General features: G+C 36.2%; 1 protein-coding gene across 1 annotated transcript in view; it reads right to left on the bottom strand.

The window, feature by feature from the left end:
- The window catches only part of ABCD3 (ATP binding cassette subfamily D member 3), an 80,812-nt gene that overhangs the window by 11,400 nt on the left and 45,123 nt on the right, over nucleotides 1-24,289 (bottom strand). The window contains exons 5-19 of the mRNA XM_018045789.1: nucleotides 21,303-21,372; nucleotides 19,532-19,629; nucleotides 18,746-18,869; nucleotides 16,240-16,296; nucleotides 13,835-13,977; nucleotides 10,600-10,669; nucleotides 8,331-8,400; nucleotides 8,143-8,240; nucleotides 7,937-8,028; nucleotides 6,242-6,333; nucleotides 6,092-6,155; nucleotides 5,900-5,963; nucleotides 706-783; nucleotides 536-601; nucleotides 352-441 (exon numbers count right to left, since the gene is read on the bottom strand). Coding sequence (XP_017901278.1) covers nucleotides 352-441; nucleotides 536-601; nucleotides 706-783; nucleotides 5,900-5,963; nucleotides 6,092-6,155; nucleotides 6,242-6,333; nucleotides 7,937-8,028; nucleotides 8,143-8,240; nucleotides 8,331-8,400; nucleotides 10,600-10,669; nucleotides 13,835-13,977; nucleotides 16,240-16,296; nucleotides 18,746-18,869; nucleotides 19,532-19,629; nucleotides 21,303-21,372 — 1,276 coding nt within the window. The remainder of the gene's footprint in view (nucleotides 1-351; nucleotides 442-535; nucleotides 602-705; nucleotides 784-5,899; nucleotides 5,964-6,091; nucleotides 6,156-6,241; nucleotides 6,334-7,936; nucleotides 8,029-8,142; nucleotides 8,241-8,330; nucleotides 8,401-10,599; nucleotides 10,670-13,834; nucleotides 13,978-16,239; nucleotides 16,297-18,745; nucleotides 18,870-19,531; nucleotides 19,630-21,302; nucleotides 21,373-24,289) is intronic.

The following is a 24,289-nucleotide window of genomic DNA, read 5'->3' as shown; positions in this document are numbered from 1 at the left end:
AAGAATGTGAAAGGTACACCAAAAACTCTTTTACTGCCTAGTTATAGTAATTTTGACAAAATAAATCTAGCAGCTTAAAAAGAATAACATTATTGTGCACAATTAAGGGATGAGGACAATGAGGAAACAAATAATAGTGTAAAGATGACATTAAACATTCAACAGTCATATTTAAGCAAAATGGTTAACATCTTACCACAACCTGAAAAGTTATAATTAATGATAAGGTTTTAGAAGTTCTTTACAAAAGGTTAGGATTAACCTCCTGGCATCTAAAATACTTAATCGATTAAGATAAAGACTCTGAAATGGAGTGTTTTCAGTAAGTCTAGTATATAAACACTTCCTTACGAGGTCAGAAATCCCCTTCTTTTTCTGATCTTCCTTTCCATCTGGATATATCACTTGGTCTCGAAGTGTTCCAAGGGTCATATAAGGTCTCTGATAGTAAAAGCAAAAATCATTAGAAGTAAATTTATGAAAAACAAAAGAGCTTTAAACCAAAGATCATAAAATAGCTCAAGCAAGGTCTTACCTGAGGAACATAAAATAACTTTCCTCTCTCAGGTTTAGTTAGACGTCCTCCAAAAAGAGGCCATAACTATAAAGGCACAGGAGGAAGAGGAACAGTTGTAAACTTCCCAGTGTGGTACAGATGACACGGCAAAGTAAGGCTGCAAAACCCTAAGGCCAGCTTTTACTTACTTCACCAAGAACACGGAAAAGTGAACTCTTTCCACAGCCGTTTGGACCACAGATTAGAACGTTGGCCCCAGATCGAACCTGAAAAAAAATCAGTCTATGAATTAATTACATAGAATATACACACAATGAACATTTCCTCAGAGTCAAATAAACTAATGATAAGCTTTCCACTTTGTCTACAGATGTGATATTAGATAGAGGCAGTAGACGGTATGGATGAAGAGGCCTTTTATTTTTGTTTACTTTCCATTTTTACTCAGTCACTTCTTTTCCTCATTAAAAACCACTATTGATTGATATCAATTTAAATCTCAATCAGAATACAAAGAGCTAAAGCTTGAATTCTTGAAAACAGCAATTATGTATATATACAATCTATTTTTTTTAATGCAGCTGTTCTATATATACCACTCTATAACTTGTTATTATTTAACAATATATCACAGATGTTCTTTTAGGTCAGTATATTCAGATTCTCCCCATTCTTTTCTTAATGCCTGCACTGTATTCCATAGTAAGGATGTATCAAAATTTATCTAAATACTCTCCTTTTGTTAATTATTTAGGTCATCTGCATTTTGTTTGCTTTTTAATAATACTGCAATGAAACTCCAAGTCAGCAAGCAAATTGATACACTAGTGAGAACAATTTCTATAGATCAGATTCTTAGAAATTATAAGTTGCATCAAAGGCTATGTATATTATAAATATTTATAAGTTCACCAAACTGTTCTGCAAGAATGTAAAGATGGAAGTTAAATGCAAAAATGTCAAGAGGGATTGAGTTCTAAGGTAATATAATGTGAGTTAATCAAACCTGTGATGAATCAAAAACCCTGGATCATAATTCTAGCCTTCACAGCAATGTAGCACAGCAGGAAACACATCAGAGAGAGATGAATTACCCTGGCTGTTCCACAGCTAGGAACTTGTCTTTTTAAAAACTGTTGAGTCTTAGGTTCCTATTACTTAACTCAATGAATATGTATCGAATACTACGTGTCAGGCTCTGTTCTAAGGCAATACAGATACATTAGTGAGTAAAAGAGACCAAAAAAAACCCCCAAACAACAACAACACACCAAAATCCTTACCCTTACCAGTATACATTCTAGTGGGAGACACAGGCAATGAGGAACATGCATAATAAATAAGTAAATTAAACAATACGCTAGAAAATAAGTACAATGGGGAAAAAATAGATCAAGGTAAAAAAAAAAACAAAAAACTAGGGGTTGCGGGGTGCTGCATTTTTAAGCTGGTCAGGCCAGGCCTCACTGAAAATGACAACTGGGCAAAACTTTTAAAAGAAGTAAACTAGAAGTTTATCTGGAGGAAGATCATTATAGTTTCCACCCACAAAGAGGAGCTACAAAAGCTGAGCAGGAATGCACCTGTCTTGTTCAAAAATCAGAGAGGTTTTTTAAAAGAAGTAAGAGCTAAAGAAGTAAGAGCGGGAGAGAACGGGAGAACTGAGCTCAGAGGGGAGACGGGGTGGCAGGGCAGTAGCGGGCAAATCCTACAGGCGCTGTAAGCCACTGAAGGAGCTTCTCCTGATGCAATACACCCAGCCACACGCATTAGTCACACCAGTCAAAAGGTGGAAGCAACAAAGCGTGGCATATACATACAATGGAATATTACCATTCAGCCTTAAAAGGAATGAGATTCTGTATGTGCCACATGAATGAACCTGAAGACATGATGTTATGCAAAAAATGCCAGACACAAAAGGACAAATATGATGACTCCACTCACATGAGGTCCTCAGAATAGGCAAATTCATTGAGACACAAAGTAGAACAGAGGTTACGCGGGACTGAGGGGTGGGGAGAAAAAGGAGCTATTGTATAATGGGTGGTTTCTGTTTGCTGCGAAGACAGTGGTGACGGCTGGACCATACACTAAATGTACTTACTGCCACTTCACTGTATACTTAAAAATAGTCAAAATGGTAAATTTTATGTTGTGTGCATTTTACCACAGTTGCTCTCTAACAAAATGCCACAACTTATGCATATCAATATTAGAGAAGGAGCTATTGTGAATTACTTTTCCAAATGAGGAGCGGTCTCTTTCTCTGAGAAACTAGAGAGTCATTTTGATGGACTTCTAAATACATACTTCTTGCTTCTATACAATTGAAAATAGTGAATATTCCTAATAATACATTATATATAGTAACTGTACTCTATTATAATAGGGGTGCCTTGAGGAGTGCCTGAAGTTCAGAGAACTATTAATTAAATGGATCCCTATCACCCTGATTTATCTAGATGATGTTAGCCGTAAGTATTTTTTCCTGCACCTAACTACTTATTGTGGTTTTCACTGCCATCCTATAGCTCTCCACATTATTTGGCGCAACATGCCAGGAAACCTAGAAACCAAGTTTGTAATGATGTGTATAAATAATAGCTAAAGTTACTGAAATCCTTAGATACTCTTATGCACGTATGTCTTAAGACTCAGCATTAACTTTTCTTTACTCCACGATAATAATAATGTTGGACAAAACTTCCAATTATGCCATCAGCCATGGTAAGCCAGTGATAATTATTCCAAATTAAAGAGTTATAGAACCGTATTTCCCCGCCCCCGCCCCGGATTGAATTACGACTAAAAGCCAAGGATAAACTTTCACTGAAAACCAAGTTCTTAAGAACACTCTATAACTGAGGATCCTGTATTGCTTTACTAGGGCAACGAATGCTTTGAACTACATATTTTTCTTTATTTTCAAGCAAGCCAGATGGGAAGAAAACAATCAGATGCTAAAAAAAAAAAAAAAAGACGTTCGTTGAATTTTTTAAAAATTACGTTAAACAAATGTTGGAAAAGACAAAATAAATGAGAAAAAGGCAAATCTAACTTAAAATATCTTAAGTCAGAAACAGACAGAAGAAAAGATTTTAACAGTGGACCAAAAGGACAGATGCCAAAGAAAGCTCCCAGTGGAGAAGAACACAATACGAGAATCATAGAACAGGTCAGAGTGGTATAGAATACGATCACAGAGTTAAAAAAACTTACACAAGCAGGACTGTAAAATAAGACTTTCCAAAATGAAACCAAAATAAAAGCAAAAAAGTAAGGGCCTCTCTGAGGCTAAAAAAGTGAAGTTACCAGGACTGGCCAGAAGTATACTAAAATTCAAATATAAGGGTTTTAAAGGGACAGGCTTTGGACTAGAATGAAAAGGACAGCAGTAGTGTGGTCGCCTTATGACAAAGTGAGCAGACCAAAACCATGATCTACTTTCTCCTGTATCTGTACACACAGATCCCAAATCTCTCCTCACCAGGCACAAGACATGTCTGCATCTGTGCTGCTGGTGTACTCTCTGCTGCATAAAGACAGAAGTAAGGCAAAGTAGGAGAAAGGGCCCAGAGGATTCTTCAATGGAGAAAATCTCATGGCTCTTTCTATGCCTGGGTGATAACAATAAAGGGGCTACTGGAAATCTATCAAAGATGGGATTTTGAGCTCTGTTTATTCCTGCTACCAAGCCCTGTCGGTGGCCACGTACTCTGTCAATGGAGCCTACTTGACTGTAGCACCCAGGGCTAAATGAAAAACACACTTCTGTAATACTTGTGCCATTAAACATTATCAACCATATTCACATTTTTGGTACTTCCCTTTGTGTTTCCTGGCTTTAAAACAAACATGACAATATATAATATTCAATACTGAGTAAGTCTCAAGTACTTTACAAAACTAACACTTTACAGTTTTATAGTTTTTCAAAAAGAAAGTGGAGATGTACATAATAAATATACACGCTAAAAGTAGAAAAACTGAAGACTTACCTAATAACACTTTGAAAATAAATCTAATAACTCAACTTCTATTTTACAAACTATCAGACAACATTCTTCAAGGCAAGCAATTGGAACTAATCTCTATATACAACACAAATTACAGAGGGCCATGAACACAGAGAATGTGGAGAAGAATTCTGGAATTGTGCTTTCCAATACAATAGCCACTAGTCACATGTGGCTATTTAAGGGCAAATTTATTAAAATTAAGAAAAATTTAAAATTCAGTTCCTCAGCTGTACTAGCCACATTTCAAGAGTGCAATAGCCACATGTGGCTACTATACTGGACAATGCAGATACAGACCATTTCCATATCTCAGAAAGTTCTATTGGATAGTGTTATTCCAGAGTAATGCTATCTGGAACTAGACAGACAGCACATGTAATAGACATTGACTACTATCTTCAAGATTTTCAGATGTGAACTATTCATAAAGTCACAATAGATACAAACAAAATAATAACCCCTGGGTCTGTGAGAATCGTATAAAATCATACAATAATTCTCATGTTTTGCTTTTGCTTTTTAATTTGGCCTGCTCTTTTGGTTAACAGACTTGTGAATCAGCATCACAGTTCACTTGGCTCGAGCTGCCTTGTGTCTCGGGTGAAGGGCAATCTGCAGTGCTACTGTGCTGGTCTCGCATGGTTTTCATCAGTAATATAAAAAACTATATTTTGTTTTTATAGGTATAGATCTTCCTGTACCATCAAAACAATACCAACTCATAAATATGTTATATATGCAAGGTTAAATATTCATCTTACAGTGAAGATTCCAATTATCTATATCTTCTATGGCTTTTTTGAAAGGGACTTTATTTGCAAAAAGGTTTTTTGATAGCAGTATTTGAAACTTTAAAGTCCTGTCAAATAAAAATAGATTTCTGTTTCAAAGACTTTTTACTTTTTATTCCAATTATACTGAGATCTCACTGATGTGCAGTACTGTTTAAGGTATACAGCACAGTGATTTGATGCCCATTCACCATGAAATGATTATCATAGTAAGTTCAGTGAACATCTCATACGGATGCCAGATTGAAGAAACAGAAAAAAAAAGTATGTGTGTGATGAGAACTCTTAGGTTTTCCACTCTTAACAACTTTCACATACAACATCCAGTATTGTTTTTATATTTATCATGTTGTATATTACACCCCTAGTACTGATTTATCCTGTAACTGGAAATTTAAAATACCTTACTCCAACGCAGTCTTCCTTTACAAAGGCTTACTTTTCAAAGCAATTTTGTGGATTCAGAGACTAAGTGAAGCCTTAAAATTCTTTTAAACATTCAGACAACAGTTTCTCAGTTCACGTTTTGAAGATGATTTAAGCTTTTATACAACCATGTAAAAACTTACTTCAAAATTAAGGTCTCGAATCAAGATATCTCCATTTGGCGTTGCTAAAGGAACATGATCAAATCTATAGAGGAAATTAATAAAAAGAGAATAGTTTGACATTAAACACTAAGTAGATGTAGCTGAAAGAGAAAGGCTACTGTGTAGTTTAACAAATGTTTATGGTGCTAAAGAACCCTTTCCTGTACATACTTTATAATGTTATCTGTATTGATGATTTCTCCAATTCCAGGTATCAAGGGAATGTCTTGTGCTCCTTCAACACATTAAATGGAAAAATAAGTATTAAAGCATCAAGTCATGTCAGCAAAAACATATGTGACTGAGTGCCTTCATATTTACCCTTTTCCTGTTGTGAGACCATAGTGCGTTCATATTTGCCCTGATTTAAATCCTTTAGTACTTGCATTAATTCTGTAATCCGAGCAGTAAAGCTGGAATTAAAAAAAGAAAAAGAAACGAAGAAAGCCATAAACAAAACTCCAAAGGCTATCATATCTTTTATTTTTTATTATTTACTTGAATATAATTGACATGTAATATCAAGTTCTTTTATTTTATTTTATACAAACCTGACTTAAGTTTCTAAACTTATTATGTAGTTTCAATGAAATCACTTAAAAGAATTCTCACCAACATTAATGATATTATACAAGTATTAGTGATACTATACACATTTTACTATTATGGTTTAGTAGGAGAGCAGGAAGATGGGGCTAAGAAAAGAGGTCTCATAGGATCCCACCACAACAGATACTGACTTTATTAATAGGCAAGTCAAGAAGGTTGTCTGCCACTAGAACTTTAAGGAATTTTCCAGTAAATACTAAAAAAGGACACACGCTAGTGGCATTTCTCAGGTCGATGAAGCACGAACCCTGAGTCCCTGCTGGGGTGAGCTACACAGCCTTGGATAAAGCTGGCCTTTCTCTCTGAGGACATCATTTATTCTAAGTATGCCATATGCACACTACTTTCCTGCAAACAGGGAAGAATTGGGGAGATCCTTCTCCTCCTTCCTCTGAAGAGGGGGAAAGATGAAGTGTTCTTAATATTAGAGAGAAATCACTGTGGTGATAAGAGAGAAATCAAAACTACTGACAAGAAGTTGCAAAGTATGAATGGCATGATGGTCGAGGAGAAAGCATTCTAACCAGAGAAGCAAACAGAATTGTTCTGTGAATAACAAGCAGAAACTTCCTAAAGGAATGGAAGCATCCTCTATGCCAGGAAATGTAAAGACATGAGGAAGTTATTGACAAGTTGGAAGAAAGTCAGCATTCTCAAGAAAGACCCCTCACAGGAGTTACAGCTTCTTCTATCTTGTCATAAAGGCCTTAACTGCTAAAGTAGAGAAGAAGGGATATGCAAATTAATCACAGGCCTGGAAAAGATCCAAAGTCATTCAACTTCTTCAGGTAACCTGAAACTTAAGGCTTTTTTTTACATTATGTGTTGTCTTAAATACCATACCAAGCCCTTTATACTAGACTTTGAAATTTTGAAATATTTAATTCCATTTGATGGTCTAAGAATAATTTTACCAGACACCCTGATAGGTTTACAACTGGACTTAGAGCTACCACAAGGTAACTTTTTCTTTTTTTTTTCCATTAAACTTCATCCTTGCTTATGCATTACCAGTACCAAAGAGCAAAGGGGAAGAAAAGTCTGGTAGAGGACAAAAAAGTCCAAATGAAAAAATTTTATTCACTAACTTAATTTTCTGTAAATTAAGGAAAGACTGCCATGATTCAACATTTCCCATCTTATTGAATACCAGTATTCACAGAGCAGACAGCTTGAGAACAACTAACCTAGTTTAAGGCTCAAAACAACTGTCTTAAGGAAACATGAAAAGTATACTATCAGAAAAAACTCTTCCTCATTTTCTATCAAAACCAGCTTCCAAGAGTAGGAAATATGAGGATTCAGGGGCTCCTTATCTCAACCTCAACTGGTCACAATCATTAAGGACAACATCTTAAAAAAAAAAAGATTCTCTGCAGTTGCTCAGTATTACACATCTTAACTTACCCAGCCAATCGAGTCATTTCACGGCCAGCCAAAACTATTCGACCCAGAGCCTGAGACATTCGCAAAAGCATTCTTCCACTCTGGTAGTAATCCTGAGATAGAAAGAAATATTAGTTTTCAGTTGTATTTCGAAGATTAAAACTAGCTTTTTTCACACTTTTTATTTTTAAGATTTCAATTGAGTCTGACTACCATTACCACTTTACCTCCAGAAGTTCCGAATGTGAGCTCTTAAGATGTCGAGGATGAGACAAGTCTAAGAAAGGACGACTGACGACTAGGTAACCAACCACAGTGGCAAGATCTGAAACCAAACAGTTAAGGTTGGAAACCATAACAACACCTCACTTTCCCCACAAATCCCATTCTACCATCTCTTTTAAAGCATACTTACATTTGGCAATTATGCTGTCAATGAAGCCCATAGAGAACCGAAACAAGATGAAATTATGCAGGTGCTCCACCTGACAGAAAGCAAACACAAAATATATATACACTTCCCATGTATTAAGGAAAATTAATCTACCATGAGGACGAAAGAAACTGTATAATTTATGTATTCAACAAATATTTACTGAGTACCTATAATTTCTGATTACAGTATACATCACACTTCATTGAGCACAATGCTGATCACAGAACAGGTGCCAAACAAAGCCTTCATGAATCCATTTTTATGCACACAGAGTGGAAAACATAAAGAATATGTGTGTGGTGTCCCTTGCATGAAATAGTACAATGATACTGTATTCACAATACTGTTGGACACATATATGCAAAAATTGATAATCAAAACAAACAAAAAGCAGAAACAGAAAGATAATTTAGGTGAAACTAGCTGTCTGGAAATAGCATTCAATGCTTTGCTTTAGTTGGAAACACCTGGTCTTTCTCTAAGACTTGTACTACATTCAATTTGAGCCAAGTGCTAATGTAATGCTGCATAGCTTGAGCCTGTAGTTTTAATCTCAGCATGCATTATCCCAAATTTGCAAATCTAAAAATGTATTTTATTCTGCATTTTTAATGTTCTTGACTTTTTCATCTTTCAGATTACTCAGGCCCTGCATGATCTGCCACTGGGCTCCGTCTTCAACCTCATCTGCTGCTACTTTGCTCTTTCTCACTGAGCTCCAGAAATACTGGTTCCTCAAACATGCTTCTGCCTCAGGCCTTTGCTCGCCTTGTTTCCTCTGTCAGGATTACTGATTTCCTAGATATAATTGCCACCTTCAAGAGAGACTTTCTTGTCATCCTAAATTGCCTGGCAATAGCCCCCATCACACTCTACCACTTGATCCCATTTTATTTTTGGTCACAGAATTCACTATGACCTGAAAGCATATAAAATATTTGTTTACTTGTTTATATCTCCCCCACTAAAATGTGGGTTTCCTGAGTACAAGGTAGCTTGCTCTTAATATCTTCTGCAAAAGAGCAATGGCTGGAACAATTATCCAGTGAATGCCAGGTGTTATACATTGAGCTCAGTGATGAAGATGCAACAGTGAATAAAAAGACAAGGTTCCTGAGCTCATGGAATTTACATTCTAATGAAGAAGACAACCAGAAAAAAAAACAAGATAATTAGAAACTGTAATGAATGCTTTTAAGAAAAACAGATCATTAAAATGGGAAGTAACTGGTGAAGGTCATTTTAGATGGATTAATCAAAGAAGACATGGCCCCCAAAGGTGTTAACTTTGGGGCTGAACTCTAATGCAAAATCATGGGCAAGCTATGTGAAAAGTGAACTAGTTAATAGCAGTCCCTTAGACAATTACCGTAAATGCATTTTATCAGTGAATGCTATCAAATTTCAGTCATGTTAAACATAAAAAAGACAAAAATTCAATTTCTTTAACCTTAATTTAAATAATTTAAAATAACAACTTCTTTAACCTTTAAAAATCACCTCAAACATGTATTTGATTTCAAACCTTTCCACTAAAATGTAAGCTCCTTAAAGGCAGGATCTGGTCCATTACACACCACTGTCACCTGGACAAGCAAGGCACCTTCAGATGGTGCTCCGTATCTTCTGAACGAATAATCAACAAAATTAACTAAATTCAAATCTTCCACGTGGCAAGCAGATAAAAACCGAAGCATAGTTTGCATACAGTTTACATATGACACAATGTTTATATTCTAAGTAAAGGGTCAGCAAACTATGATCCACAGTTCATAGGCAGCCTGCCACTTACTTTAGTAAATAAAGTTTTATTAGAACACACCACATCCATTCATTTACATATGGCTACTTTGAAGGAGAGAGTTGAATAGTTGCAAGAGAGACCGCAGGGCCCAAAAAGCCCATACGTGGTACTTATCTTGCCCACTATAGAAAATGTTTGCTGAAATGTGCTCACAGTATTCCCAGGAACAAATTCTTTCTGTAATTATCACTAAATTTATCATTAAATAAGACTCCTAAGTAACCACTTCAAAAATACACTGATAATTATTCTAATAAATCTACCCATTTTTATTACTGGGCAGCTTAACATATTGGTTTGATAGTTTTTAGGAAAACACAGCATAAAAATTCTTTATAGGTATTTAAAAATAAATGTTTGAAAGATTAAAGGTATATACGTTTCCTGGCACAGGTCAAAATTTTTTTTTCCATACACACATGAGCCTCCAACATGTTATCTTACCAGTTTTTGGAAGACTGAGTGGATTGTCTGCTTTTCTCTTTTATTTCCATTGTAAAAGGCAACTTCTTCACTATTAAGGAAAATAGTTTAGCAATTAGTTTTAATGCTACTTAAGCCTAGAAAATAATTTAAAATACCGTATTTATTGACTAAGTATTTGTATATAAATGGACACTCTGTGACTAACAGTTTACTGGGTGCTTCTCAAGCCATGATCTGTACAGAGCTCAACTGTCAGAGCACGGGAATATGCACCTGACGGCATCACAGGCGGCACTAGTGACACGAGCTGCATATCCCACCTGCAGCCTGGCTGGAAAAGATGTGCTCAGCTGGTTCTCGGAAAAGTGAAGAAAGAAACAAGGAGGAAGACGCCATGACATACAGGAAGGCAGCACTGGGACAGCCATCTGAGGCTACAAACTGGGTAAAGATCCAGCCAGAAGGGAGAGCAGACAACAGGAGTTAGGAAAAACAGGCAGTGATGCATGACACATAGCCTTTAAAGGACAGAAAAACTAACTCCTGCCCGCCTGACAGTTGCCAGCTCCCAGGAGGCCTAGCTGCACAGCTGCCCTTATTCTTGGAACCCCACCATATCCTCACAACAATTCCCGTTTCCTTGAGCTGATCTGAATGGGTACACAGGGGCCACAACAATCTTGAAGGTGAAGGTGAAGTCGCTCAGTCGTGTCCGACTCTTTGCAACCCCGTGGGCTGTAACCTACTAGGCTTCTCCGTCCATGGGATTCTCCAGGCAAGAATACTGGAGTGGGTTGCCATTTCCTTCTCCAGGGGACCTTCCCAACCCAGAGATCGAACCTGGGTCTCCCGCATTGGAGGCAGACGCTTTAACCTCTGAGCCACCAGGGAAGCCCACAACGATCTTAACTAGGTAAAATAGAGCATTTTATGAGTGAAGAAAGGTTCAGTGTAGTTAATTTGCAGAGGTCATGCAGCTGACAAGTTAAACAGACGAGACTATAACTTGTATCTGACCCTAACATCTACTTTTCTGCTCTACCCAGACTGATGCAAACTGTCCCAGCAAAGTATCTCTTACAGCAGAGGAAAGGAAAGATTTACATACGAGTCTAGAAGGCAGAGTTAAAACACAATATTTCTTAGAAGTCTCTTCCCCCGCATCAAAAATTTATGTGAACATTATATTCTAGTCTAAAATGTACCTGTATTTTTTTTGCATCATAAAAACAAGGTAGCCCTTACCTCAACACCTTTAAGTAAATTAACTTTCCACATAGTTGCATCATGTTTGAGCAGCCTTTCCCAGTTTCCTTTACACAATAATAGCCCCAGGGAGAAGGCAATGGCACCCCACTCCAGTTCTCTTGCCTGGAAAATCCCATGGATGAAGGAGCCTGGTGGGCTGCAGTCCATGGCGTCGCTAAGAGTCGGACACCAACTGAGTAACTTCACTTTCACTTTTCACTTTCATGCATTGGAGAAGGAAATGGCAACCCACTCCAGTGTTCTTGCCTGGAGAATCCCAGGGTCAAGGGAGCCTGGTGGGCTGCCGTCTATGGGGTCGCACAGAGTTGGACACGACTGACGTGACTTAGCAGCAGCAGCAGAGAGCCTCAGGGTATCAGAATTCTAGTTTAACACAATTCTGTACCTAAAATTTCTTAATTCCTTCTGCCTCCTCCGCACATTACGTCCATTGAGAAAGGAGAAAACTCTTGTTTTCAAACAAGGTGAAAACTCTACTTTTCCTGAGCATTTTACCCTAAATTTCAAACCTGAAAGCTCAGAACTTCCAAAATACTAACAGCTGCCTATTCAGCATCTTTTCTCTTTCATATCCCTCCTCCTAAGAGAACCCCAATTTTCCTAAAGTTTTGAATCCTTTTCTAGGCACCCAAATGGTTGAGAAATAGCCTCAAGCCCCAATCCAAAGCGGAAAGAGTTCCAACTGATCTAAGCCAGTGACTTTGCTGTAACTGCTTTAGTGATAATTCTGGCCAATGAGATGTGAAAAGAAAGCTGTTGTGGGGGCTTCCCACTCTCTTAAAGAGACAGCAAAAGCGGCTGCTTTTGTTTCTGGACTTTTTGCAGGGGACGAGAGCTGGTGGATCTAAATTTAGAACTGCTTTTGCCATCCTGTCATCAGAAAAAGAATTAGCCAGAGAAAAAGGGGAACATATAGAGGAGGACAGAGCCAGGAGAAGAGTCAGACACCCTGATCATGCTGTGCCTGGAGCTGGTCCATCTTAAGAGTTTTTATGTGAAGTAGTAAATGTCCTTATTGTTGGAGCCACCGGAGTCAGGGTTTTCTGTTTCTTGCATTGGAAAACATCCTAGCTAATTCCTCTTTCATTCACTTGGCAAATCACCTCTGTACACAACCTTCTATTCTTCTGCCTCCCTACAACACAAAAAGCCTATTTAAAACCAGTATGTACTGTTTTATCAATCCAAGTTAATAAAGGAAGAGGGAACTTTTAAAAGACCATTTCCTAAATAATTTTGTAATGCCAACAGGGTAGTAAATAAATATCAGGACCCTCAAAATGACTTAAGGTTGACAGATCATCAATACATGAGAAAATTTATTGAGTACCTGCTACACATTAAAAACAGTGCTCAAAGTTTTATATATATCATATTAATCCTCATGACAACCCTGAATTAGCTACCTAGTGTAAATAAGAAAAGTGAAACTATAAGTAACTTTCCAAAAGTCATATATTATATAATTGATAGGTGGAGACGGTAGATTTGGAAACTAGGCAGGCTGGCTCTAAAGCCCAATACTTCTCCCTACTTTGGATTTTTAAACTATCTGGAAAATAGACAGAGACACGTGCAAAGAGACTGCATTAACTTTGAGTGCTCCAAATACAGACTCAAACAAAAAACACTTGTGGATAAACTGAGATAAAATTTTCTTTGAAGAAGTAAGTAAATTTGAATTTCAATTTCTGACTTTGCTTTATGTGAAATTAACAGAAAATTAGCCAACAGAAGACATAAAGAGGTCAATCAGGGATACTAAATAGTTAATAAGAAAAAGGGTTAGAAATGTAGTTATTAAGATAACTACTTAATAAAACCAATATCCTTCATAATGTATATTTTCAAAAGAAGTAAATACGCAGGGACATAATTTCAGTAACAGTGTTACTAGATTTTTTGGAGTTGGCTTACATGACTTCAATATCCACACAAAGGGATTTTTAGTACAGTTAAATACATTTAATACATTTGTCCTTACCTGTTTGTGATGAGCCGAGAATTAACATATCTATACTCTCCTTCAAGTTTTTGCTCAGTTATTGTCATCTTACCAATGGGTCTTCTAATTCGAGTTAGGAATAGCCCAGAAACAAGCAAGTAGGCCATCATGCTTGCTGGGCCCTGATATAGGAGAGAAAGATATACAAAGATCAAGGATATAATAAAGTCACTGAATGCAACATGCACAGTTTATAATTACCTCCAGTGACTCTGAAGGAAATCACTCTTTTGACTTTTCCCCTTGTTTCTTTTCTAAGAAGATGCCCACTGGGCCTCTTTGTTTTTACTACTTGTCGATTTCTCCTCCCACCATACATCTCTCCCCCAGCTCTCCCAAATTTGCTCACTTAAAAACTCCTAATTGTAGTCCTCACTCTTCCGACGGAGCTCTTCTTGATATTCTTGATCCCACAATAACCTGCAGAACTCTTTCTCATTCACCTCCTCACTGACCGTTAGTATTGCCTGAGGTTTCCTTTTCTTGCTCCCTTTGCCTCTGAAATTTATCTCTCTAATCCCATCACTCCTAGATACTGTTTCCAAATATTTACTGTACATCTTCAGTTTACTTCTCTGTAGAACCTCAAGCTCAATTCCCTCAAATGGGCTCAATTTGTCTTTCCCTTCTCCGGCATCTTGCTTCTAGCTGCCATACTTTCTAATGTGGTACAGTACCTCCATGTGCATCGACCCTTCCAAGAGAGAAGCTTCAAGCTTGCCTTTTCACACTCTGCATTCCCATACATATCCTTATGTTCTGCCATACTGAAATCATTGTTTCCTGAACATGCTACTCAATGAAGTTGTTCTGTCTAGCAAGCCTGACATATCTAAAAAAGGCCGACTCATCCTCAAAGCAGCTCCAATATCACCTCCAATTCTTCTGGACAGTAAAGACATTATTCACACTTCCACTACTGGGCTTATCACTGTCCTTTACAACTGTTTGAAGATCTATCTTTTCACCAGATCATAACTCCTCTTCAGTAGGAACTGTGTCTTACTCACCTTTTTATTCAGACAGTATATATGGAATGTAGTGTGTATTATATTGGAATATGGTGTGGATTATTTTTAAATTCAATGTGACTGATTCAATGCATTTCAATAATTACTAGAAGTATGGACAAAAGAAATAACTAAAGCATACTTTCTAACTCTAAGAAATACAAAATCAGAAAATAAGAATAGAATATATGGAGACATTTTTAAATATAAATATAATACTTAAATGTTATAAACATGTAATAAGTATCATAAAAGATTATACCAATAAGAGGCATTAAGACTATTTACTTACTTATAGTAAAAACAAGTTATAAAAATGATTTAACCCAGCTTATGAGGCATCAAAAGGTTAGGAAGATAGGCAAGAAAATTAAAATAAAACACTACTTTCCCCAATGTTTTGAAATGGAACAAAGATCACTATATAAATTATTTATTAATAACCACAAAAATATATAAAAATATATACATACATATGTCCAATATATACATAAAACAACCACATTATTATATGATTGTGTTATAAATATATAACAATAATCTTACATATTAAATGACTAAAGTTAGACTTAAATAAGAATACTCAGAACATTTAAAGATCTTACAAACACAAATGTCAGAGAGACCTAATAAGATGACCTCATGGGACAGTCAACAATTTATATTATTATAAAATACTATTGAAACTGTTATAGTCATTCTAAATGTAATTAAACATACATATTTCATATTAAAATAGCTGTCTCCAAATCTCTTTTTAGGCAATGAAATAAAAAAGAAAGTGAAAGTCGCTCAGTCGTGTCCGATTCTTTGCGACCCCACTGACTATACAGTCCATGCAATTCTCCAGGCCAGAATACTGGAGAGGGTAGCCTTTCCCTTCTCCAGGGGATCTTCCCAACCCAGCAGTCAAACCCAGGTCTCCCACATTGCAGGCAGACCCTTTATCAGCTGAGCCACCAGGCAAGCCCAGGAATACTGGAGTGGGTAGCCTATCCCTTCTCCAGGGTATCTTCCCAACCCAGGAATCAAACCGGGATCTACTGCATTACAGATGGGTTATTTACCAGCTGAGCCACCGGTGAAGCCCCTTTTAGGCATTACCTTGCAACAATAAATACAGGTGTGTTCAATGTTTAAGCATTTCTGGTTATTAAAACCACAAAAATTTTCCAAGTGTCTGGCTTAAGAAAAACTGAAAAGCTGAATCAGAAAACTTTAAAAATCTCTAGTAGAGTATTATTTTATAACCAGACTTTATTAGCTACACTTGTAAAATTACACTCTTTGAGATACATAAAAATTCCAACAAACCATCCAGCTATTCACAGCACAGTATTATAGCAATTTAAAAGATAGGAAAAGTAAACTCACCTGAGCTCCTATTGCACTGGTTAACCTGAAGATATACAAAACTATGTCTAAAAATGGCTGTAAAATAAAAATCAGAAGGCACAGAATTAAAAAGAACAAAACTGCCTACACTGATAGCTAATAAACATGTTAAATACACAATGCTAGTCAACATTCAACACATAATTGTCAACATGTAGAGTTCTCACTATGTACAGTACGTAGCTTGATGAATACATAAAAGACACAGTTCTTATTCTCAAGAAGCTCAAAATGGAGACAGCCTGACCAATGTCTGCTGCTGCTGCTGCCAAGTCACTTCAGTCGTGTCCGACTCTGTGCGACCCCATAGATGGCAGCCCAGTAGGCTCACCCGTCCCTGGGATTCTCCAGGCAAGAACACTGGAGTGGGTTGCCATTTCCTTCTCCAATGCATGCAAGTGAAAAGTGAAAGTGAAGTCGCTCAGTCATGTCCGACTCTTAGCGACCCCATGGACTGCAGCCTACCAGGCTCCTCCATCCATGGGATTTGCCAGCCAAGAGTGCTGGAGTGGGGTGCCGTACTGACCATCAATTAGGGAAAATATTTACCACTTTCCATCAACTAAGATAGCTCTACTGTGACAACTAATCATTTCTTACTCAGCAATTTCTCAGTGTAGTGTAAGGATGCAAGAAAATGATCTGAGTTATAACCCCAAATCTACTACCTGTTTTTCTGGTTTCTATATATCTTCATCTGAAAAATGAGAGACTCTTTCTGCTCTTGATGTTGGACTCTTTCTGCTCTTGATGTTGGACTTTATCACATCTATATGTTGAAATATGTTGAGTAAGTTTATAAATCTAATTTTATGATCTAAAACTCAAGCTCCTAAAACTAAAATAACATTAACTTACTGCTCTTCACATAGAGACAATTTAATTGATGTAAAAGTTGTACATATTTTGAAGTGTTTTTCAAGAAACCTAAGTTGTGTTCATTTAAGTCCACAGCCACCTTTTCTAATATCTACATCATTACTAGGGTAGGTGGGTTGGTTCATAACTGGCTTGTACCAAGATGAACCTCTTCTTTCCTATCTTATGAACTATCAAGAAGTTAGGCATACTTACCTGTACATATAAAGTTCAACTGCACTTAAATTACTGACAAAAATAATGATTCAATTTAAGTCAGAGTTCAAACAATTACATATTTTATAAAGTAAATCTGCTGTAGTATATAGCACCACTACAATTAGTTAGTTTGTTAACATTTTTCTTTATTGCAGATGTGATAAGTCCTGAGCTATGGACTAACTCAAGTGCCAAGATGTAATAAAGAATGCACAACAAGGTCTACAAAATTACAAGAATAATATATACAGCACCTCTCCTTCCCCAACCACCACACACACACACGGAGAATAAACTTTAAAATGTGGTAAAAGGCAGAGGAAAAAGGCAGCTGGATTACCAAGCAATTTGTTGCTACCTCAGTTTCTAAAGTTTGGATCAGTAAAGACTTAAAGAGAGCTAAATAAAGGACAAAGTTTGGCATGAAGTGAAAAGGCATCTTAGTAGTAGGCCTGTCAAGAGGGGTAAAGTTCTTGTGAATACACATTACTTTTCTAAGACCTACCTATCCTTCTTCATCCACATGGTTGAAGAGGAAATATTCCTAGTCTTCCATTGTGACCCAGCCCCTTGTATACAGTTTTCTGTCTCAAGACTGGATACTTGGACCAACTGTGGCCCAAGGCAAGATACTATAAGTGGTCCACTTTGAGACAAGCTCCGACCACAGACCAAGAGCAGTCATGTGGATCAGATGGGGGATGGGGCATCTGAGAGGAAGGGGGGCGGGGAATGCTAGGCAGACAGTCTTCGAGATGACCACTGCACCTCCCAGCTAATGCAGGAAGTAAAGGCAAAGAAAATGGCTTAATGAGAAAATCACAGCAAAAACTGTAATGATGGTGAGATAAGAAGAGTAAGTAAGAGCTGATACAACCAGCATGAAGAAAACTGGTTAAGGTCAGAGTCAAAAGCTCTGGCAATATTCTGGAAAGGGGAAAAAACAGTAATTAGAAAAACTGAAATACACTAATATCTTATGAAACTTTTTTGACTATTACTTACATGAGCTATTAGAATTAGAAATACTGAAGCAGAGAAATGAGTAGGACGACGTCCACGCCTAGGGTTATGGTTGTGCATTAAAAGTAAATTGACCATTAAACTTTAACAACTGCCAGAAGTACACAGGTCAAAAGTCAAAAAATCCAAGTGTCTGCTATTTTACTGAAATCAGCCCGCAAAATTCTCATAAAATCTTTATGAGACACTGAATTCTCAGTTCTTGGCCAAGGCACCTCACAACAATAACTTAAAAAATTAAGTAGTTGTAGTTAAAATCATTATTAAGAACTTTATAATATTTTTATAAAAGCATTAAATACTTACAGGCTGCTGTCATGTTCATCACATACATTTGCTTAGATTCAAGATTTAGCGAATTAACAACAAAAACAGACAAACTTACCTTACTAAGATTTGAATACAGATCGACTACACTATTGCAGAACTTTTCCACATCTTGCGTAAGTAGCTGGTCTGGATTAGCTATTCTGTTGTCCAGATTTCCCATTTTATAATATGTGAAAGCTCTAAAATAACAAGACGACGACGACTTTAAAACAAATGACTCTAAACAACAACAACAACAAAATCACGTTATACTATGCAGTGCAAATTTGTAGAAACAAAAGAAATTTGGAGCTAGAAGAGGACTTAAAGATTGTCCTAATTTCTTTTAGAGATGAAGATGCCAGTCTAGATAGAGAAGGATGGTTTGCCAGTTAATGGAAGAGTAAGAATTAGATTCCAAATAGTCGAGATCTTTCCATATATGCTTCTGGTTCAAGAGCAATTCACTTGAAAAACATATCTAATAAAAAAGAAACACTTCTATATCTCATTATCATAAGTGTTATTTTTAGTGGTAAAGACAGTAGATTCTGAAGTCAGATTGTCAGTTTGAATCAAGGTTTTATCACTAACTATGCAACTCTGGGTAAATTATTCAAACTCTCTGTGATCTAGTTTCCCTATCTATAAATGTAAATAAAGCTTCATAACTGTATTGTTTGTATTAAATTAAAACCTAGCGAATATACATAAAATATTTAGAAGTGCTTGAAAGAAAGCACTGTTATTTAGTAAATAAAACAGGTATTCTCCTCTATTTCTTAAAATAAAGCATTTAAAAAATAAAAAAATAAATAAATAAAATAAAGTATTTTTAATATAAAATTAGGTTATCACTTACTGGAGATACTCCTCATAGAGGTACTTGGTTAATCTTACTCGGAAGCACAGTTTGAGCTCATTTAACCCAAACTTCAGGAAGTTATTAACCAGAGAAATCTAAAACAAACAAACACAAATTATTTAGTTTTGCTTCATTTCTACTTATGAAATCATAATTTATTTCCCTATCACTGGCTTTGTCCCCAAATCCTATAATTTTTTATTTTTTATTTTTTTTTTTTTTAAAGGTCCAAAGTTTTTATTGTTTTGAATACATTCTCCAGCAGCCCCCAACTTCCCTCCCCACCCACCCTCCATCCCCAATACAGAATAAGGCTTGACCACAGACCCCCACCCCAGGGGCTCCAGCTGGGAGGCAGAGGGGGCTTCCAGTTTGGTTTCAGGGCACCCCTTTCCCCACCCGCCTGCCTATGGGGCAAGTCCTAGGAGCAGCTCGGGGGTGAAGGGGTTGGACTGGCACTGGGGTGGGGACCAGGAGAGGGATAGCAGGCACTTGTAGAGACCAAATCCTATAATTTTTTAATAACTGATAGTTTGAATTGATATATTTCAGTTCTGTTTTACTGAACATTCCCAAACACACAAAGAGAATATGCTACATCAAATGCAATTAGCTATTACCCTTTACTTGAAAATTAATTTTGAAATATATTAGTATTAATTATGAAAAGAATCTTGCAACTTTTTGCGGTGGGGAAGCTGTGTATAAACAAACAAAAGGCCAAATTTGTCACCTTTTTATTCAATGTAAAGAACCTGCTTCAGGAGTACTGACATTTATGCTTAGTATATCTTTTCTTTGCTACTACCAGCACTACAATCCTAGCTAATGGAATACTATACACACCACATTTGCATCTGTTAAAGAAAAAAAACTACAAGTTTTACACCAATTAATGCCATTTTCTAGATTATTTCTGGAGTCACCTTTACTCTTTTCTACCACTGTATTAAAATTAATTCTTCCATAGTTCTAAAGTCATATTTGCATAAAAATTTTGTCAAGAAAACACTGGTCTGCTGAATCTTAGTCTTTGACACCAGTGCTGCTTAATTTTCTCTTTTAGAAGGTTTTCCATGTATGATTATCCTCAAGCTTTATTAAATCTGACATATTTTCTAATAATTAGATTTTACAATCAAGTAAATTTTACAATCAAGCTCCTCCCTATTACTCTTACACAAACAATACTAAAATTCTTATTGTGCCAATAAAATAAACACTCAAGCTAAGAAAATTACTTATGATTTGGACCACTTATCTTTATTTTTAGTAAATCCAGGCAATAAATTCCAATTCAACTTAAATCACATTAGTGGTTCAAGTAACAGTTTATAGCCCACATCAATGACTCTCAACCAGGATTTCTGCCCTCAGCTCACTGCCTCCACAACCTCACCTTAGCCCTCACCTATCTGGCAATGTTTGGAGACAATGAAAACATTTTTTGTCGTCACAGCTTGGGGAGGGATACTACTTCCATCTAGTGAGATGTTACTATGAGAAACCCTGGCCTAAGGGTCAGAAAACATCTTCAGTTGTACATACCCACAAATGATGCAAAAAAACTGATCCAAGCATAATTCCTTTAAGTTTTTCCATCTAGTATAAAGGTTTGCATTGATACATTTCCTATAAGTTACAAAACTAAACTTGAAAAAATTTAGCACATAAATCTTTAAAGAACTTAATAAGTAAAAATCCTTACAAGATTTTAGTAAGATGCAATTTTTTTCTATGTAAAAATTTTTAAAGAAATAACACTTACGAGAGGCATAGCAGCGATGAAGTTGAATAAGTATTTCTTGAAATCTTTTCTGCTACGACCAATGATACCACTGCAAACCACCACATGCAATGCATTAGTTGCAAAAGAAGCAATATTTGTCACAAAAAAAAATTCCTCTGTAAATCTCTAAAATTATTTTTGGAAAATTTTATTGAATCGAATCAATAAAAAAAAGATGCTAAAATCATTTTCTAACAAAAGCTTGAACTTTTGAAATTTTACCATTTAAACAGCTTGCCTGGAAATCACTCTATAAATGCCAAAATTAAATAAGAATGACAGCTAGTTCTTTCCCTCATAAAAATGATAATTAAACAGCATGCTTAATTAAGCAGTCACAAAAGGGGTTTTATACGGTGAAACAATAAACTTTACAGACCCAGGAGTGGATCACTGTGGATAAAACAAACTAGTATTTGTTTGTTTTAAATATTTTAACATACTGATTGCCATTTGTATGAACTAATGGCAGGGAGACAGACTAATGAGAGATCAGTAAACCCTTCTTATTATAAAGGGCCAAGAGCAACCGTCTTAAGCTTTGCAGGCCATAAGGTCTCTGCTGCAACTACTCAATTCTGCTACTGGAGAGCAAAAACAACTAAGAAAGCAATTAACTGTGATGATAGTGAGATTTCAATGAAACAAGATCTTTCATCTGTTTTTAATCTATTTAAAATATTTACTGTTTTTAAAAATCCACTAAGAATTTATTTAAAGGATTCTGCTACTTTTAACCTAGAAAGCCATGATATCATTATAAGTAAAGGATCTTTGACTATCAAATGCACTAGTGAAAAAAATATGATTTATTTGATCATGTACTCTTTTTCCAAATAATACTAATATTCCCCAAAGCAAATTAAATATATTTTTAAAAACAATTGTGCTAAATGATTCAAACCTAGCTACACACACAGACACACACACACGCACAAATGACTGGGATACACACTGACAGAGAAATAATTTGCTTTTTATGAGGGAGTAGGTGAATAATGCCAAGTAACATGAACTGATCTTTTAGGGCAAAAAAATTCCATGGTCAAAGAAATTTGGGAAAACCTGAGTTAAAGCTAACAAATTTCTTTACCAAAGAGCCTCTCAAAGCTCTCAAGTATATTATACATTGTAAAACCCTCTGAGATAGTTTTGTAGCACTGTAGCATTTCCTTCACCATAGCTAAGATTCCAAAGAACATATTTTGGGAAATGTTACTCTAGACCAATAGAAAAAGTAATAATCCAATCTTGACATAGCTGCTAAAAATTTAAAAAGAAAAAAAATTTAAGCTGAACTAGAAAAAAGTTAAAATAGAACCACACAAAAATGCTGTCTATAGCAATAAGAATATTAGAGATGAGAAGCAATTAAGACAGTACAAAAGTTTAGAGGTTTAAATCAAAACTGAACCAAACTTCACATAAAATCAAAGTGCTTTAGTGTTGCCCAAGCTGTGAAACACACAAGATTATCAAACATTGGTAAAGCACATGCCATCATCCAGCAATGGTTTACCATTGGAGTAGCAGCTATAAATTTAAAAAATGGTTTCTTGAATAAAGCTTTATTTCTGCTTATTATTCCGCTGCAAAAGAAAAATAATCATCAATAAAGAGTAACTTCATAGTAGTCCCAATCATAATTACTTCTAAAACATATAGGAATTAAGATAGTTTGGTAATTTTAAAATGCTGCTTACAGCCAAGTGGGTAAAAAGAAAATATACATTTATGATTACATATGGCAGTATAGGGGAACACAACTTGCCAAAGTACATCTCTTTGGCCTCAGGCTAGTTTTAGGCTGATTATTTTTAAGAAACAGAAGTGTCAGGAAGCCTTTCTTTTTTGACTTCCCTTTAGCTGCCTAAAGAATTTAGAAAAAAGGGCCTGCTCCTAGGACAGAGCTATGACCACATTTATCTGCAAAGCACATGGGCCAAATGTGCTGAGGGAATCAGATATCAGAGTCCACTCTGAGTCCACTCTAAGTCTGGGCCCCAAGGCCCAGCAAACATTTGTTTACCAAACATTTATTTTTCCATCTTCATATAAATTGCCTGTCTCCCCTGTAACCCTACCCCTAACACCCTCTTCTGTTTTTAGCTGAAGATGGTCTTTAAGATGAGGGCTTTGGCCATTTTGGAGAGTTACTAAGTTCTCCAGGGTCTCTCCCATGTATATATGTTATTAAAATTTTGTTTCATTTTCTCCTGTTAATCTGTCTCATGTCAATTTAATTCTCAGATCAGCCAAAAGAATCCAGGAGAGTACAGGAAAATTTCTTCCTCTCTAGCAACAGCAACAAGATATGAAGGATTACCTTCCATATCATAGAACTGTCAACCTCTACCTATGCTATTAAAATTTGCCCCATTCCAAAGACATCAGTCACTGCTAACAAGTAAGCCTAAAACATGTAAAGGATACTAAAATTAAGCACATCAAGGATTGTAACAAGTCTCTTTGAGACTCTATTTTAGCAGAAGTGTATATGAATCTAAACACACTTTGGAAGAGTCAAAACAAATTTACAATGTAGCTTTAGTAGCAGGTTAAACAAAGTGTTACTTTTTAAAATCAAATTGTTTTATATTACGAATTCACAGTATCTTAGAACTTGAAGTATGACCAAATATCAAATAACTCATGCACAGCAGAAGCTCAAAAACATTCAGGAGAAAGTTAACAATTAACTTTTTAAATTTTTAGAGCAGAGAAAAGTTTATTGCAAGGTCAAGCAAGGAGAACGGGTGGCTCGTGCTCAAAACCCCCTGACCTCAATAATTAACTTTAAAACAACTGCTTTAGAACCCATGAGTGTATGTTAAGAATAGAATGAGAAATGGAATATTTCCTGTCATATCAGTAAACAAAGGATGTCACAATCATCAGCAACTGAAGCCACCACAGATGGCTAAGCTGCTGAGCCCTGACAGTTCTCAGGAAGGAAAGAATACCTG

The sequence above is a fragment of the Capra hircus genome, chromosome 3 (assembly GCF_001704415.2).
Source record: "Capra hircus breed San Clemente chromosome 3, ASM170441v1, whole genome shotgun sequence".
Lineage (NCBI taxonomy): Eukaryota > Metazoa > Chordata > Mammalia > Artiodactyla > Bovidae > Capra > Capra hircus.
This window is presented reverse-complemented; position numbering and strand designations above follow the sequence as displayed.